The sequence below is a fragment of the Ranitomeya imitator genome, chromosome 2 (assembly GCF_032444005.1).
Source record: "Ranitomeya imitator isolate aRanImi1 chromosome 2, aRanImi1.pri, whole genome shotgun sequence".
NCBI classification, from domain to species: domain Eukaryota; kingdom Metazoa; phylum Chordata; class Amphibia; order Anura; family Dendrobatidae; genus Ranitomeya; species Ranitomeya imitator.
This window is the reverse complement of record NC_091283.1, coordinates 43,201,345-43,221,934: the sequence shown is the minus strand read 5'-3', so window position 1 is coordinate 43,221,934 and position 20,590 is coordinate 43,201,345. Positions and strand designations below refer to the sequence as shown.

Below are 20,590 nucleotides of genomic sequence, written 5' to 3'. Positions count from 1 at the left end.
CTCGAATTAGAACGACAGACAACAGTGAACCCAGTGGACCTCCTTATGCCGTCGGGATCTCGGCAGGCTATGCGGATGCCAATCGTGGAAAGGATCTGGTACTGTGCTGCGGTTTCCATTTATCTATTAAATGACCGTCGCGACCTTCTGTTTCCCATTGTAGGGCACTGATACAGAACTAGTAGTAAGCATGTTATGGGGCCTGATGACTTATGCGGCAAACTAACCAATTAAGTGGCCATTATAGATTCAGAAATAGCCATGTGAAGAGGAGAAAAATAGCTGTGGCTGCACATGAGGCCAGAGCAAACATAAGGGCATCATCCTGAGTATAAGTCAAGAGTTAAACCATCACTGCTTGCATAAGTTAGCAAATGCAAGACTCACCAACCTATTCTCTACAGAGCAAATGCAAGACTCATTAACCTACCGTAGTCTACTGACAGGGCCATGATGAAACCTGTTAATGATTAAAAAGCTAGAAGGTTAAAAGTACAAGTCCACGGCTGAACCTGGCACTGTGCTATGTGCAAAGGACATGACTAGCTGTCGGCTCAGCACAAAATGGGTTAAACAGGTGAACGAACCACTACTATAGGGCCATAGGATGTGTCCATGGAGTAGATGTATTTGCATGGGTTGTGTCTCACACTCCAAAAACACTACCAGGTTGATTAGTAGAAAAGCCTAAATTCTCTATCGTTGTCAGGGACTGATGCAGAATGTGCTGGTGCATGCACACAACATCTAAGAGGAGAATAGATGAAATTGGAGTCCTGTACCTTCATAACTAGAGACAACACAGGGCTCATACCTGCCTGATCTTCATAAGTAATATTGATTCTTTGAGTTGGAATATGATAATGGCAGCACAGCTGTTGGAATAAAGACCAAGCATGAAAGGGCCAATCCAACAAGCAAGCACTGCCTCCGCTAAGTTTTGATGGTTGACGATTCAGGAGAATCTATCACCAGGTTTTTGCCTAATCTGAGAGCAGCATAATGTTGAGACAGAGACTCTGATTCCAGCGATGTGTCACTTACTGGGCTGCCTGCTGTAGATTTCATGAAACCACTGTTTTATCAGCAAAAGATTATCACTAGAGAACAAACCTGGGTTAAATTAGCCATCCATATACATGAGCTGTGTAACCACCACTGATTGACAGCTTTCGGAGTACACTGCCTAGGCAGAAAGCTTCAAGTGATGTGGGCGGGGTTATACAGAGCTGACCATTCACAGAATATAGGGATCATCATCATGCAGGAAGTGATACATTGCTGGAATCTAGGTCTCTGCCCTCTATGTCATGTTGCTCTTAGAAGCAGCAAAAACACGGTGAAAGATTATCTTTAAACAGGATCTTGCTCCTAAACATTCCTGTAATGTTCCAATTCCTGCTGTAAAGGTAAAACTAGTGCACAGGTGTGACCCAGCACGCACAAGGTTAACAGCTTCCAAGAGCAGGAGGCCCCAGAAAGTGATCTTAGCTCCTAGGACTTTATCCAAGAGGCACAAACAATCCTGCATGTTACTAATCCTTGCAGACAGGAACCTGAAAATGTGAGAATTCAGGTCTGGTCAGCATGTGAACACTGAGCACTCTTATCTGTGGTCATTGTGTGTCACAAAAAGGCAACTATGCTTCACTAGGAGAGCCCCCATAAAGAGGTCTTTCAGACAGGAGGAGGACTGTGCCCAGTCAGGGGAGGTGGGGGGAGTTAAAGTACAAACATGAAAGATTTCCAGGCTCTCTGTTAATAGGTCACTGGTTTCACTTACAACTGGCAAACCAGGTTTGGACACACTAAACTGTTCTCTGCCTGGAAGAAAAGAGACTAGAAAGGGACACAATTGTGCATGCAACACACAGCCGGCTCAGGCCGAGACCACAGAAGCCAAAGCGTAAAAAGGAGGTATTCAGGAACATGAAATCCAGCATCCGCAGTCATCAGTCCTGTTTATTCAGCTGAAAATAACCCTATGTACATTTACCTTCCCCTCAGACAACAGAACAAGTGTCACTGCACAAATGGGGCTCCCCCACACGTGTCAAGAGGTGGTCCCTACATAAACTTCAAAGCCCTGCTCCTTAACCTGGACTATAACCATGTGATCCAATTTATCATTACAACATGCAATGCACCAGCTAGTTATATGTTGTTGGGTTATTACTTATTACCACCCATGTCATCAAGGAACCCAGCCCAGATTGCAGAGCATTAAAGAGCCTGGCCGTGACCCATCTGCACATAGGGTATTCATTAGTGCACTCTCGTCTCATAGCCCAGCGTGACAACTGACGGCTTGGCAACAATCGTTGACTCCCACCCTGGGATTAGGCGACAGCCCCATTGCTCTGTTGAAGCGGCAATATATGTGAATTTTTATACGCGTGACTCTCAATCATGTCTCACTGATCTTTCGCCACACCCTCCGGTTCATTGTGACACCCTGTCAAGCCACCTAGCGCTCCCATATACCTTCCCAAATCCACCGCTCCTCAGTAAAGAAAGACCAGGATTAAATAGGTCAATACTAGGGTCTGAGATAGATATAGATATATATATAACCCACTTACTAGGGTCTATACTGTGATATCAAGACAAGTCTTGTAGCCCTCATGGAGCAAATATTCTGCAAACAAGGATTGTGTAACATCACATGAGGACCCTGATGGAAAAGTTCCCCAAGGATCTGCCATCTACTTTCTTAGCTCTCACTTGAAAGCAATTTTCTCGAAGCTCTCAGTATTCCCATGACACAGTACATAAACGGAAGCATTAGACATACAATGTAACATACGGTAATTGTATTACATGTAGACACCACAAGTGAAGTGTTACAATGTAGTAAAGGTCGCTGGCAGAGGCCACACTGCAGGTCTCAGGTATGGGATTGCAGATTAAGATTGGGGTTTCCTCTATGACTGTTTGTTAAAAAAGAAAGTTAGGTGTAACATTACTAAAAGTTTATTTTCGGCCAACAGGAACATAATATATATTTAGATAATAGAGCAGAGGTCTCTAACCAGATTATGTAAAGCTTCAACACCCAACATGTCTGACCGCACTGGCTGGGATCTGTAGTTGCAATTTGCAGCTGGAAAATCACAGGTTAGATACCACTGCCGGGATCATACATGCAATGTCTAACCTCAGGCCAGAAGTTTCCAGGGCATTATGGGAGTTGTAGTTTTGTAACTGCTAGAGAGCTGTAGGTTGGAGACCACTGCTGTATGGTCTAGGTCTAGGCCAGGGGTGTCAAACTGCATTCCTCGAGGGCCGCAAACCATGCGTGTTTTCAAGATTTTCTTAGCATTGCACAAGGTGCTGCAATCATTGTGTGTGTAGGTGATTAAATTATCACCTGTGCAGTACAAGGAAATCCTGAAAACATGACCTGTTTGCAGCGCTCGAGGAATGCAGTTTGACACCCCTGGTCTAGGCCTTCCGGCTGTTGCAAAACTACAACTCCCAGCATGCCCCAACAGCCTCTGTGCTCAGGTTGTAGATCACTACTGTATAATCTAATATACAAGTAGATCATAAAGCTGTGATCTCTAATTTGCAGCAGTTTCAAAACTACAACTCCCAGCATCATGTCTTACAGCATCTGGCTATTGCATATTTATTAGAAGTGTAGTTTTGCAGGTTGGAGACCACCACAGTTCACATTAAAGCTGGCCACACACATTATAGTGGTCTGCTAACTATCATTCAGTTGACAGTCATCACACCGAGACCAGTCTTGGCAAGAAGCTTAGGCAATCAAATGCCAACAACTCGATCATTATATCTCCCCATTTACCTGCTGGGGGGCAGTCTGGAGGCCCTCACGTACATTGGATGGACGGCCAACCTCACAAATAATGGTGGGCTTGGATAAATTTTATCTATTACTTATGGAAGGGGAGGGGGGGGGGGGGGAAGGACTATAAGGATGGGGTGTAAACTGCAGGCGTCAAAGCCACCAAGAGAATAGCACAGGGGGGCCCAACTTATTCAAGTAGCCAGAAGTATAGCTTCACGAAGGTCAGCAAGGTTGTGACATTTCCATTGGCACCGAATTACACCAAAATCCAATCCAACAAATTATACAGACCCAGTGCTTACATTACTATACAAGTCATATACAGTCCTGACAGGACGTGATCATACACGTATAACTCCTAGGTTATAAACAACCCTGCACTGCAGCCATACATACCCCTGTATATAGCATATACACAGGAGGCGATCATAAAAGTTGTATACAGCCTTGGACCCAGCTCACTCATTCCCTTGTATATGGTATATACACAAGACATGATAATGCACACAAGTTATACACAGCCCTGCACATGCTCATACATACAGACCCCTGTATACAGTACAAAGGACATGGGGAGAAATATATCTATATACATAATTGTCTAAGGGGTACTTCCGTCTGTCTGTCCTTCTGTCACGGATATTCATTGGTCGTGGCCTCTGTCTATCATGGAAATCCAAGTCGCTGATTGGTTGCCGCAAAACAGCCACGACCAATCAGCGACGGGCACAGTCCGGAAGAAAATGGCCGCTCTATACTCCCCGCAGTCAGTGTCCCCGGCGCTCCGCTGCTTACTCCCCGCAGTCAGTGTCCCCGGCGCTCCGCTGCTTACTCCCCGCAGTCAGTGTCCCCGGCGCTCCGCTGCTTACTCCCCGCAGTCAGTGTCCCCGGCGCTCCACTCCCCGCAGTCAGTGTCCCCGTTGCTCCGCTGCTTACTCCCCGCAGTCAGTGTCCCCGTTGCTCCGCTGCTTACTCCCCGCAGTCAGTGTCCCCGTTGCTCCGCTGCTTACTCCCCGCAGTCAGTGTCCCCGGCGCTCCGCTGCTTACTCCCCGCAGTCAGTGTCCCCGGCGCTCCGCTGCTTACTCCCCGCAGTCAGTGTCCCCGGCGCTCCACTGCTTACTCCCCGCAGTCAGTGTCCCCGGCGCTCCACTCCCCGCAGTCAGTGTCCCCGTTGCTCAGCTGCTTACTCCCCGCAGTCAGTGTCCCCGGCGCTCCGCTGCTTACTCCCCGCAGTCAGTGTCCCCGGCGCTCCACTCCCCGCAGTCAGTGTCCCCGTTGCTCCGCTGCTTACTCCCCGCAGTCAGTGTCCCCGTTGCTCCGCTGCTTACTCCCCGCAGTCAGTGTCCCCGTTGCTCCGCTGCTTACTCCCCGCAGTCAGTGTCCCCGGCGCTCCACTCCCCGCAGTCAGTGTCCCCGGCGCTCCACTCCCCGCAGTCAGTGTCCCCGTTGCTCCGCTGCTTACTCCCCGCAGTCAGTGTCCCCGGCGCCCGCTCCATACTCCCCTCCGGTCACCGCTAACACAGGGTTAATGCCGGCGGTAACGCATTCCGTTACCACCGCTATTAACCCTGTGTGTCCCCAACCGTTTACTATTGATGCTGCCTATGCGGCAGCGAGACCGCCAAGTCATATGGGTAATTTCGCAAAGCATCCTGGGAACGCAAGATGGCGGCAGCCGCGCGCCCATCTGCACAGCGCCATTGGATCCCAGGAATGGGAGAGACGGGAGGCTGAGGAGCAGCGACCAGAATGGGGAGTATGTTCAACTACAAGGGGCCCTTGGATCGTTAGGGGAGTATGTTTATTTTTTATTTTTTTTACCTGTGACATACGTGGCTCGGTAATATAGTACGTCACTGGGCAATATACTACGTGGCTCTGTGCTGTATACTACGTAAATGGGCAATATACTACGTTGACATGCATATTCTAGAATACCCGATGCATTAGAATCATATAGATATATCTACTATACAAAGCTGAATGTGTGTATGTGTGTGTGTATGTCCGGGATTGGCATCTGCACCGTCGCAGCTACAGCAACAAAATTTTGCACAGTCACACGTCTGGACCCCGAGAGCGTCATAGGCTATGTTGTGAGGTGAAATTTTAACCCCGCGCTTTCCAATTCACCAAACAATTTTGCCCCTATCTACATAATGGGGAAAAGTGAAAGGAAAAGTGTTGGAGGCAAATTGACAGCTGCTAGATGTGAACAAGGGGACGTAAAGAGTGAGAGCGATGGCGCCAAAGAGTATATACCGTACAGTTGCTAAGGTGGGGCCCCGACATGGGATACTCACCACACATGGGGATATGAACACACACACAAAATGCGCCACACACTACCACGTGCTTGAACACATATTACCCTCAGCACACATTTCACCACAAATACACCAACCTCGCCACATAAAAGTCAAAACACAAAAGTCGCCACTCAAAACTCGCCACGCGCAGAACTCGCCACATGCAAAAACTAGGCTCTTGCAAAACTCGCCACAAGTGCAAAATTCTCCTCATGAAAAACTCGCCACACGCAAAACTTGCACACGCGGAAAAATTGCCACATGCACAAAAGTTGCAACACATGCAAAAGTTGCCTCACACAAAACTTGCACATACTCAAAAGGCACAACACATAATACTCGCAATGCGCAAAACTCGCCATGCGCAAAACTTGCTGCACACAACTTGCTACACTAACCTGTCACATGCAACACGACACACAAAAAGTTTCTACACGCATGTTGCCACACAAAACTCATCTCACAAAAGTCGCTACATGCATGTCGCCACACGCAACTCAACACACACAACTTGACAAACGAAACTCGCCCTAAAACACACACAAGTCTGGTATTATCCTTCAAAAATAAAAATCTGATTAATAAGCAGACAAACTACAACAATTGCACCATATAGGAAATACGGCAGCTGTCAGTCACATGACCTGTCTATTATGTGTATGTGTGAGCTAATATATACTGCCAGGGGGAGGGCTTTCTGTTGGCTGGGGATTTATCAGGCTGCCAATTTAGCTTACAAATACTGAGGTAAAAATACTGAGCAAATAACGTGTGAACGAGGTCTAATACAGGAGGAGATGACACACAGGTATATACTATATACAGGGGAGATGACACAGATATATACTATATACAGGAGAGATGACACAGGTATATACTATATAGAGGAGGAGATGACATACAGGTACATATATATACAGGAGGAGATGACATACAGGTATATACTATATACAGGAGGAGATGACATACAGGTATATGCTATATATAGAAGATGACATGCAGGTATATACTATATGCAGGAGGAGATGACACTCGGATATATACAGGGGAGATGACACAGGTATATACTATATACAGGAGATGACATACAGGTATATGCTATATATAGAAGATGACATGCAGGTATATACTATATGCAGGAGGAGATGACACTCAGATATATACTATATATAGGGGAGATGACACACAGCAGGTATATACTATATACAGGGGAGATGACATACAGGTATATACTATATATAGGGGAGATGACATACAGGTATATACTATATATAGGGGAGATGACACAGCAGGTATATACTATATACAGGGGAGATGACATACAGGTATATACTATATACAGGAGATGACATACAGATGTATACTATATATAAGGGAGATGACAAACATGTATATACTGAGGTGAAAATGAGAGGTGTGAGGTGAAAATGAAAAGGTGTGAGTGCAAAATGAGAGGAGTGAGGAAAAATAGTGGAGTGATCAGAAAATGACAGATGTGAGGTTGAAATGACAAGTGTTAGGGGGGAATGAGAGGAGTGAGGGAGAAAATGAGAGGTGTGAGGGAGAAAATGAGAGATGTGAGGGGGAAAATGAGAGGCGTGATGGGAAAATAAGAGAAGTGAGGTGCTATAACTAACCACAGATATTTACTATGCCCAGGCAACGCCGGGCTCTTCAGCTAGTATATATATGTATAATATATATATATATATATATATATATATATATATATATATATATATATATATATATATACACATACACACACATACATAACGTGATCACACAGATCCCTGTATATAGTATGTACACAGGATGAACACACAAGTATATATAGCCCCACACCCTGCTCATTCATACATGTACATATGTATTATATACAGCCCTGCACGCGCTCATACTGCCCCCTGTATATACAAAGGACGTGATCATACGTGTATATATTATATACAGCCCTGCACGCTCTCATACTGCCCCCTGTATACAGTATATACACAGGATATGATCATAAATGTATATATTATATACAGCCCTGCACGTGCTCATACTGCCCCCCGTATACAGTATATACACAGGATGGGATCATACGTGTATATACATATTATATACAGCCCTGCACATGCTCATACTGCCCCCTGTATACAGTATATACACAGGACGGGATCATACATGTGTATGTACATATTATATACAGCCCTGCACGCGCTCATACTGCCCCCTGTATACAGTATATACAAAGGACGGGATCATACGTGTAAATATTATATACAGCCCTGCACGCGCTCATACTGCCCCCTGTATATACACAGGACGGGATCATACATGTGTATGTACATATTATATACAGCCCTGCACGAACTCATACTGCCCCCTGTATACAGTGTATACACAGGACGGGATCATACATGTGTATATATTATATACAGCCCTGCACACGCTCATACTGCCCCCTGTATACAGTATATACACAGGACAGGATCATACATGTGTATATATTATATACAGCCCTGCACGCGCTCATACTGCCCTCTGTATATACACAGGACATGACCATACATGTGTATACATTATATACAGCCCTGCACGCGCTCATACTGTCCCCTGTATACAGTATATACACAGGACAGGATCATACGTGTATATATTATATACAGACCTGCACGCGCTCATACTGTCCCCTGTATACAGTATATACACAGGACGGGATCATACATGTGTATATATTATATACAGCCCTGCACGCGCTCATACTGCCACCTGTATATACACAGGACGGGATCATACATGTGTATATATTATATACAGACCTGCACGCGCTCATACTGCCCCCTGTATATACACAGGACGGGATCATACATGTGTATATATTATATACAGCCCTGCACACGCTCATACTGCCCCCTGTATATACACAGGACAGGATCATACATGTGTATACATTATATACAGCCCTGCACACGCTCATACTGCCCCCTGTATACAGTATATACACAGGACAGGATCATACATGTGTATACATTGTATACAGCCCTGCACGCGCTCATACTGCCCCCTGTATACAGTATATACACAGGACAGGATCATACATGTGTATACATTGTATACAGCCCTGCACGCGCTCATACTGCCCCCTGTATACAGTATATACACAGGATGGGATAATACATGTATATTATATACAGCCCTGCACGCGCTCATACTGACCCCTGTATACAGTATATACACAGGACAGGATCATACATGTGTATATATTATATACAGCCCTGCACGCGCTCATACTGCCCCCTGTATATACACAGGACAGGATCATACGTGTATATATTATATACAGCCCTGCACGCGCTCATACTGACCCCTGTATACAGTATATACACAGGACGGGATCATACATGTATATTATATACAGCCCTGCACGCGCTCATACTGACCCCTGTATACAGTATATACACAGGACAGGATCATACATGTGTATATATTATATACAGACCTGCACGCGCTCATACTGCCCCCTGTATATACACAGGACGGGATCATACATGTGTATATATTATATACAGACCTGCACGCGCTCATACTGCCCCCTGTATATACACAGGACAGGATCATACATGTGTATATATTATATACAGACCTGCACGCGCTCATACTGCCCCCTGTATATACACAGGACAGGATCATACATGTGTATATATTATATACAGACCTGCACGCGCTCATACTGCCCCCTGTATACAGTATATACACAGGACGGGATCATACATGTATATTATATACAGCCCTGCACGCGCTCATACTGACCCCTGTATACAGTATATACACAGGACAGGATCATACATGTGTATATATTATATACAGACCTGCACGCGCTCATACTGCCCCCTGTATATACACAGGACGGGATCATACATGTGTATATATTATATACAGACCTGCACGCGCTCATACTGCCCCCTGTATATACACAGGACAGGATCATACATGTGTATATATTATATACAGACCTGCACGCGCTCATACTGCCCCCTGTATAACACAGGACAGGATCATACATGTGTATATATTATATACAGACCTGCACGCGCTCATACTGCCCCTTGTATATACACAGGACAGGATCATACATGTGTATATATTATATACAGACCTGCACGCGCTCATACTGCCCCCTGTATATACACAGGACAGGATCATACATGTGTATATATTATATACAGAACTGCACGCGCTCATACTGCCCCCTGTATATACACAGGACAGGATCATACATGTGTATATATTATATACAGACCTGCACGCGCTCATACTGCCCCCTGTATATACACAGGACGGGATCATACATGTGTATATATTATATACAGACCTGCACGCGCTCATATTGCCCCCTGTATATACACAGGACGGGATCATACATGTGTATACATTATATACAGCCCTGCACGCGCTCATACTGCCCCCTGTATACAGTATATACACAGGACAGGATCACACGTGTATATATTATATACAGACCTGCACGCGCTCATATTGCCCCCTGTATATACACAGGACAGGATCATACATGTGTATATATTATATACAGACCTGCACGCGCTCATACTGCCCCCTGTATATACACAGGACAGGATCATACATGTGTATATATTATATACAGACCTGCACGCGCTCATACTGCCCCCTGTATATACACAGGACAGGATCATACATGTGTATATATTATATACAGACCTGCACGCGCTCATACTGCCCCCTGTATATACACAGGACAGGATCATACATGTGTATATATTATATACAGACCTGCACGCGCTCATACTGCCCCCTGTATATACACAGGACGGGATCATACATGTGTATACATTATATACAGCCCTGCACACGCTCATACTGCCCCCCGTATATACACAGGACGCGATCATACATGTGTATATATTATATACAGACCTGCACGCGCTCATACTGCCCCCTGTATATACACAGGACGGGATCATACATGTGTATACATTATATACAGCCCTGCACACGCTCATACTGCCCCCCGTATATACACAGGACGGGATCATACATGTGTATATATTATATACAGCCCTGCACACGCTCATACTGCCCCCTGTATACAGTATATACACAGGACAGGATCATACATGTGTATACATTATATACAGACCTGCACGCGCTCATACTGCCCTCTGTATATACACAGGACGGGATCATACATGTGTATACATTATATACAGCCCTGCACACGCTCATACTGCCCCCTGTATATACACAGGACGCGATCATACATGTGTATATATTATATATAGCCCTGCACGGTATACAGTGTATACACAGGATGTGATCACACCTATATAAGCTATACTCAGCCCCGGTTACATATAGAAGGACACATAGGATGCATAACAGAACTAGGACTTCCTCAGGTCTGGGGAACTACAGCTCCCAGCACAGCTCGGTCACGGCCCCCTGTGCCTGGTAGGAGTTGCAGTTGGTGCACACTTGGACTCCACAGGTTGCAGAGGAGGGGGCAGGCTCTGCACTGACAGACACACGCACTGCACAGGTAGCAGTTACCTTGCGTTGCTGTTTCTCCCAGGCCGGGTCGAGCAGCAGGTCCCGGTCCCAGTCGTCCTCTTGCTCCATGTATCTGCCATCTTGCGTCATGTTGGAGGTAGCCCCGCCGCCGGTCATGTGATAGTCCACCATGGCGGTCCGGAGATAACAGAGAGGCGGCAGCTAGTGTGATACGTGACGGGGTCTCTCCGGTGTGTGAGAGCCTCGGGTTCCTCTCCTCTCCAGGGATCAGCGCTGAATGCGCATGCGTAGTGTGCCTCCTCCACCACCACAGCGTCTACTCACTCTCCTCAACAGCGCCAGCCAATGGCAGAGCACTACTCCGGCAGAAACACGCCCACCTAGACTGTAAGCCAATAAAAGAGGGCATAGAAGCCTCCCGCTTCAACTAGTCAAGACCCGCCCACTTCGAGCTGACGCCACCTACCACACCCAATGTTCCCCTCACACCCTGTGAGAGACGGTTCCCGCCCTTTTCTTCAGCCAGGTGTCTGCGTCGACAACCGACACGTTCGTCCCTAGTAGAAAGTATTGGCTCATGTTACAATATGGAGAGCACTTCTGAGGCACTGCTGAGGAATCTCCACGCCTAGAAGTTACTCACAGAGTTATGACATAAGTGCACACAGAATTGACATCATGCCTTTGCCTTAAAATAGTCAAAAAAAAGTTATTAATAAAAGTCCTTCCATATTTCCCCATCTGTGGTAATTCTTTTCTTGTTATTTTTTTTGGGGGGATAATTGGACTCTAAAATGAGCTGTGAGACAACCAAGATGGCTGCCTGCCACAGACGTCACCTGCCATGTTCGGGGTTGCCTAGCAACAGGTCCCCTCAGATCACCCCGTCAAAACTTTTTGGCAATCGCAAAATGGCGGCTCGGACACTTCGTATGGTGCTTGATCTTCTGTCGGGGGTCAGAAGCATACCAAATGGGGGTCATAACCCATCTAAGTGGGCCCCATATTAGGTAACGCACATACAGTGGACCCCTCAGTAGAAACCATTGCTATATTACCGCCATACAATGCCCATATAGTGGTAGATACTACTATAGCTATCACTACTGATAGATTACACTCTGTTCACTTTTCCCATCTTGTCTTGACCTCTTTAAAAAAAAATATATATAAAAGGAGTTACTCTTAACTTTCATATATGGGTATCGTCAGATAAAGCTTGTTGATACAAACCATTTTGCAATTTACTTCTTGGTAAATTGTTCCGCCGTTCTTGAGATATTAACACTTTTCTCTTATTTAACGGCTCGTTACCTTGGAGACCGACCAACGCCGTCAGACAGTTCTTCTGAACACGTGCAGCGCTTACAAGCTCTTTTTTTAAAAATTGCGAGTATAAGCACTGTTTTGAAGCAGGAGCGCGCTGTTATCTCTTAAACCCCGGCCATTTTCAGAGCAGTGCTTATCAGCAAGACGTCAGCGGTGGTCGGTCTCCTAGGCAACGAGCTGTCAACAAAAGAAAAAGTGGTAATATCTCAAGAACGGCTGCAAATTTTAAGAAGCAGTAAATTGGAAAAGTGCTTGTTTTTACAAGCTCTATCAGACGATAACCTTCTATGAACACGGAAATAACCCCTTTAAGGGGTATCTGTCATCTGCCCGTGGCGGCCCATGTAAGAAATATGCTAAATATAACATCAACAAAAATGTCTCTAATGCCAGCATTCAGGGACCTGACTTTCTAGCAAAAAGCAGGGTTGTGGGTTCACTGAATGCCAGGTGGGATCCCACAATCCTGCACTAATGAAACCCAATTACAAAAATGAGTTTTAGCCCCAATATTATACCATTAAGTAAAAAAAATAGGTGTCCCCAAAGGTGGACAACCCAATATTCCAACACATCTAATGAACTGTCCCTGTAATGTGGCCCTTAGGGATAATGTTACTTAATACTACAAAATCCTTCCAATTACTAATGCTATGCTCAATAATCGTACAAGGAAGGCCTGAATCATCCCCCTAAGGCTACTCACTGACAACGCTGCCCTGGTAGGAGGAAAATCTGATGTACTGACTGTCTGCCACAATGGTGATCGCTTCTATGTGCTTCTACATCCCAGAATAGCAGTCAGGAATGTTCTCCAAAATTTAAGATCAGGGTTGGACGACTCATGGTCCAAGGGCTAAAAGATGCTCTAATGGGCCCGCAATCTTATGCTATACAGGACGGAGCATCAATAAGTGACCCGTCCCATAATAAATAGACCCTATTGATAAGTGATCAGCTCCAAAGTCACCTCCAAATGAAGCCCTTTATATCAGAGTCCGGACCCACCAGTAAGGGGTGTAGTTGTAGTGGCAATCGCACCTTGGCTCCAGGTCACTGGGTACTTTTTTTTCTTTTCTTCTTGAGTTAAGCAACTTTGTAAATAATCTTCATTAAAAACTTTCTATCCATTTGCTGTTGCAGAGCAAATGTAAGTTCCTTATCTGATACAAATCGGTAAGAGCTCCTCTGCTCTCCCTCTGCCTTCTCTCAGTGTAAGGGTATGTTTCCACGTGCAGGAAACGCTGCGTGTCTGACGCTGCATAGAGCCGCAGCGTCAGACACGCAGCGTCCAGATGTTACAGCATAGTGGAGGGGATTGAATGAAATCCCGTCTCCACTATGCGTGGTAACACGCACGCGGCGGCCCTGCGACTTCGGACATGCTGCGCGTCTTTTCAGATCGCAGCATGTCTGTATATCTTGCGGCGACGCTGCGTCGCCGCAAGATATAGCACAGGGCCCTATGGTGGGGAGCGATGATCCCGGATGTGTGCTATGAACACATCCGGCATCATCGCGTCCCAGAAAGGGGGCGGGGCTTACCGCAGAGCGGCTAAGCCGCTCCGACGATACCACCGGCCATCCTGAAAGTGGACACATACCCTTACAGATAGCGGGGGTGTTGCTGGGGTGTACACAGATCTCAACAATATGGGGAGGTTTGAGAAAGTTTTTCAGGGAGGACAAAGAAAACAAGGTGCAGATGTAAAGTGCAAATAAGTTGAGGATAGAAGCTGTGCTGATATTTGAGCTAATGAAGATAGCAATACACTAGAAACACAAAGACCACACCCAGCCTTTATTACCGGGAGGAGCACGCCGGCATCACATCCATCCTATATTATTGTGAGAAGCACACATAGATAACATTCAGCCTATATTACAGGGAGAAGCACACATGGATAACATTCAGCCTATATTATTGTGAGAAGCACACATAGATAACATTCAGCCTATATTACAGGGAGAAGCACACATGGATAACATTCAGCCTATATTACAGGGAGAAGCACACATGGATAACATTCAGTCTATATTACAGGGAGAAGCACACATGGATAACATTCAGTCTATATTACAGGGAGAAGCACACATAGATAACATTCAGCCTATATTACAGGGAGAAGCACACATGGATTACATACAGCCTATGTTACCGGAAGAAGCATGCATAGATCACATCCAGTATATGTTACAAGAAGAAGCACACAGAGATCACATCTAGCCTATATTACTGGAAGAAACACACATAGATCACATCCAGCCTATATTACAGGGAGAAGCACACATAGATAACATTCAGTCTATACTACCAGAAGAAGCACACATAGATCACATTCAGCCTATATTACCAGGAAAACCACACATTTATCACATACAGCCTATATTACGGGAAGAAACACACATAGATCACATCCAGCCTATATTACAGGGAGATGCATACAGACATCACATCCAGCCTATATTAATGGGAGAAGCACACATGGATCACATTCAGCCTATATTACCGGGAAAACCACACATGGATCACATCCAGCCTATATTACAGGAATAAACACACATAGGTCACATCCAGCCTATATTACTGGGAGAAGCAAACATAGATAACATTCAGTCTATATTACCAGAAGAAGCACACAAAGATCACATTTAGCCTATATTACCGGGAAAACCACACATGGATCACATCCAGCCTATATTACTGGAAGAAACACACAGAGATCACATCCAGCCTATATTACTGGGAGATGCATACAGAGATCACATCCAGCCTATATTACCGGGAGAAGCACACATGGATTACATCCAGCCTATATTACCAGCAGAGACACTCCCGCAAGAAAAAAAATCTGAAACTTGGATCAGGATGCAAATTGCATATTTGAAAATGAACAAAGGAATTAAGTTACAGGCTGACATATATTGCCATCTTATGAATTAAAGGTAACCATTCACATGCATAGAAATATTTTTTTTCCATTTCAAAAGTGTCTCTAGCCTTTACATAGTCCATGAGCCTAGCAGAGCGGACCCACATCTTTTACCAGAGCAGGAAGCACTTAGAATGAGCTCCTCTCTCGCTGGAGGACCCGGCCCCTCTCACTATTTTGCTTTTGAATAGACACCAGGTAATGCTTCCTTTTCCCTACAGCATTTGCAGGGTAATAATATTTAATAGACAATCCCTAGTGGCTGGATAAAATTATCCCAGTATAATAGTGATTAAGGTGAGTGGAAGCCCTGCATTGTGTAACTGTGGGTTCTCCAGCAGATGAGGGACCAACATGGCGGCTCCCACATGCCATTTGTATATTATTATTATTTATTTATATAGCACCATTAATTCCATGGTGTTGTACATGAGAAAGGGGTTACATACAGGGTTATAGATATCATTTACAGTAAACAGATTTACAATGACAGACTGGTGCAGAGGGGAGAGGACCCTGTCCTTGCGGACTTACATTCTATGTACAGTATAACTCAAGACCCACAATGGAAGGGTTATCCTAACTGATACCACATCTGCAGCCTCTCTTATCTACAGCCACGGCGTTCTTCAATGCGTTTTATTGTTACCTTTTATTGGACATTTCAGGCTGGGGCGAGGCAGATTGTTAGGTTCTTCAATGGGATCAATGACAAGAAATCCAGAGGAATCTCTGCCCCCCTCCATGACTACATTATCTCACATTATGTCTCAGCTCGTTAGAACTTCCGGAAATGTTTAGATTCATTGGGATGTGCGATAATAATATCAGCAGCTCTGTTTATAAGCCCCAGACTCCAGTCATTTCCATCGACTACTTTACTTTTTTTTATTTTTTCAAGACCACCTAGAAGAAAGTTCGGCCCAGAAGGCCTCCTCCCTCTCTCCTACTGGTCATCTACCAACCTACCCTCAATCACTTTCGTCCACCAGTTAAGCAGTTAGATGGAATTCAATCAATTTACTCACTTTTTTAGCGCTTTCCAGGGCACATATATAGGTATATATATATTTATTTTAGTAGAGGTTTGCTGCCGATTTCCTTCGTGAGATGTTGGGTCCTCTTGACGACATCCAATATCTGGCCACACATTTTGGGGCTTTAAATAGAACCTTAGTCAGAAGTAATCATCAACCTACAGTCCTTTGATATTGTCCCGGGACAACAAATAGTAGACAAATCTCAGGGTCATCTGCGATGGTCCCATTATCCTCAAATCTCTGGGTAGTCCCATAGGTGGTAAAAAAAAAATGTTCCTGGGCCTTTGTGACATTTGGGGCACTCATCCGAGATTGGAGGTTGTACCCTGTGCATTCTGGATGTGATGAAATACATACAGTGAACAATATATAAATGAGTGGCTCTTTCAGTATAATTAGGGGAAACATGGGGCTTCCACGGTGGGCTTTCATCGATCATTGGTCCGACATCAGCTTCCCACTTGCTTCTCGACAGGTTATGCTGTGGTTCTGTGCTCGCCTCCAGCAAAAGGGATATACGGTCAGATCCAGGGGAACCGTAGCTCCTGGACAAGAGGTAGTCCCACAGGACAGGGGTTGGACCCAGGAACAGGGTCTGAAGGGCATTTTGTAACTGTAGGTAGCGGAAGAGGTAATTGTTTGGAAGGTATAGTTATCTTAGTGTCAGGAATGGTTTAAGGGTCTCTACTACAATTTTTTATCAAGGTAGATCAATCCCACCCTTTACCACATAGGACCCTACTCCAGATTTGACAGATCATTGAGGGTTTTATAATACCAAAAACGGGTGAGGCTGTCATAGGGAGTGGACTGAAGCAACCTTGGTGCAGAAAACCAAACCAGAAGAGCCTGCCTGAGAATCGGGCATCCAGCAGAGACTCGTGGAGCCCTTGCAGAGGAGCATGTAGTGAATGTGAGATCCCTGGGATGATCTCTACAAGGTCCCTCAACGAATCCTCTTACCCAATGACACTCATGAGAAAGCTGGGCCGCCCAGCACGGTGGCTCAGTGGTTAGAACTGCAGCCTTGCAGCGCTGGAGTCCTGGGTCCAAATCCCACCAAGGACAACATCTGCAAGGAGTTTGTATGTTCTCCCCGTGTTTGCGTGGGTTTCCTCCGGGTTCTCTGGTTTCCAAAAACATACTGATAGGGATTCTAGATTGTGAGCCCCATCTGGGACAGTGATGATGATGTGCGCAAAACTGTAAAGCGCTGCGGAATATGTTAGCGCTATATAAAAATAAAGATTATTATTATTATAGTTTAGGGTATGGCAGTGTAGTACTTCCCCGTGACCAGGGATTTCGCAGTATCTGACCCCAGAGCCTGGCGCTATGGACCTGCCAGATAGAAGAGGTAAATAAAGAGTTGAGTCTGGTCCCTCACCCCCAATGTCTATCAACCATGTTGGTGTCTACATAGGCTAGCAATTTTAGGAGGTTACATAGCACCTTCTGCATAATAATTAGTTTAATTAGGCAGATGCAGATCATGGGCTATAAGGACAGCTACTCTCTTTTTTATCTTATACTGAATTAAAAAAGGAGATATTCAGGTGATAAAAGTCTCCCCAAGTTCCTGGAGACCTGTAGGGAAATTGGGTTCCATTCCCATTGACTTGGTGGCCACCTCTGAACAGGTCTCCCTAATGCCATCAAGTACGTTGCGAGGGGCACAGGATTTATCCCAGTTAAATTTTAGGCCAGAGAAAAGACCAAACTAACCTATTGTGTTCAGTGCCATCGAAACGGATACGAACAGGAAGATATCAATCATCCCCGTAAAGACTAAAAAGTCTCCTCACCTTGGCATGTCAGGCTTGACATGTCACTCTCCACAAGTAGTAGGTGTACAACCTTGCTGAGGGGTTAAGGGAGCGCCATACATATGTGAGCCCTAGATCAATGACCATACGTTGCAGGGATGAAGGGTCGTCCATACCGATGCTGGAGCTCAACATTTTACTTTGATCCCTATTCTTGTGTACAACCTCAGTGTAAAAGGAGGGGAGATGTATATTCATGTAGTGTGAGATTCAGAGAGTGTACAGAGGAGAGAATCCATGGAATACTTGTAATAAACTTATTCTTATATATAGAAACAAGCACATTCACAGGCTCCCCCTAGTGTCTATTTCTGGATATTGCATGATACAGACTAATTTTTTGTGTGCCAAACCTCTGGTAATACATTCCTGTTCACTTCAAGGGTTTTATGTCTGTATTTAACTAAAGATTAAACAGTGTATGATATACATAATATTTATCACAGCTGAGAGGTTTCTTCTGTTGCATCTATGTTATCTGTGCAAATGGCTCTCCTGTACTGATAGTTTACTGCAACATACACTATATGGAGAAAAGTATTGGGACGTCTTAATCATTGAATTCAGGTTTTACATTTGGCACCATTGCCCCCGGTGTACAACATCCAGCCCCACCCCAGTGTATAATATCCGGCTTCATTGTCCCCGATGTATAACATCCAGCCCCACCCCAGTGTATAATATCCGGCTTCATTGTCCCCGATGTACAACATCCAGCCCCACCCCAGTGTATAATATCCGGCTTCACTGCCCCCGATGTACAACATCCAGCCCCACCCCAGTGTATAATATCCGGCTTCACTGCCCCCGATGTACAACATCCAGCCCCACCCCAGTGTATAATATCCAGCTTCATTGCCCCCGATGTACAACATCCAGCCCCACCCCAGTGTATAATATCCGGCTTCATTGTCCCCGATGTATCACATCCAGCCCCACCCCAGTGTATAATATCCGGTTTCATTGTCCCCGATGTACAACATCCAGCCCCACCCCAGTGTATAATATCCGGCTTCACTGCCCCCGATGTACAACATCCAGCCCCACCCCAGTGTATAATATCCGGCTTCATTGTCCCCGATGTATAACATCCAGCCCCACCCCAGTGTATAATATCCGGCTTCATTGTCCCCGATGTACAACATCCAGCCCCACCCCAGTGTATAATATCCGGCTTCACTGCCCCCGATGTACAACATCCAGCCCCACCCCAGTGTATAATATCCGGCTTCACTGCCCCCGATGTACAACATCCAGCCCCACCCCAGTGTATAATATCCAGCTTCATTGCCCCCGATGTACAACATCCAGCCCCACCCCAGTGTATAATATCCGGCTTCATTGTCCCCGATGTATCACATCCAGCCCCACCCCAGTGTATAATATCCGGTTTCATTGTCCCCGATGTACAACATCCAGCCCCACCCCAGTGTATAATATCCGGCTTCACTGCCCCCGATGTACAACATCCAGCCCCACCCCAGTGTATAATATCCGGCTTCATTGTCCCCGATGTATAACATCCAGCCCCACCCCAGTGTATAATATCCGGCTTCACTGCCCCCGATGTATAACATCTAGCCCCACTCCAGTGGATAATATCCGGCTTCATTGCCCCCGATGTATAACATCCAGCCCCACCCCAGTGTATAATATCCGGCTTCATTGTCCCCGATGTATAACATCCAGCCCCACCCCAGTGTATAATATCCGGCTTCATTGTCCCCGATGTATAACATCCAGCCCCACCCCAGTGTATAATATCCGGCTTCACTGCCCCCGATGTACAACATCCAGCCCCAC

At 45.5% G+C, this 20,590-nt stretch overlaps 1 protein-coding gene across 2 annotated transcripts in view; it reads right to left on the bottom strand.

The window, feature by feature from the left end:
- ACTN4 (actinin alpha 4) overlaps window positions 1-11,976 on the bottom strand; it is a 46,943-nt gene extending 34,967 nt beyond the window's left edge. The window contains exon 1 of one of the 2 annotated variants that reach the window (XM_069746548.1): window positions 11,699-11,976. In XM_069746548.1, coding sequence (XP_069602649.1) covers window positions 11,699-11,830 — 132 coding nt within the window. In that variant the 5' untranslated portion in view covers window positions 11,831-11,976. The remainder of the gene's footprint in view (window positions 1-11,698) is intronic. The other variant, XM_069746549.1, reaches the window with a different exon arrangement.
- Between the last annotated feature and the right edge of the window lie 8,614 nt (window positions 11,977-20,590).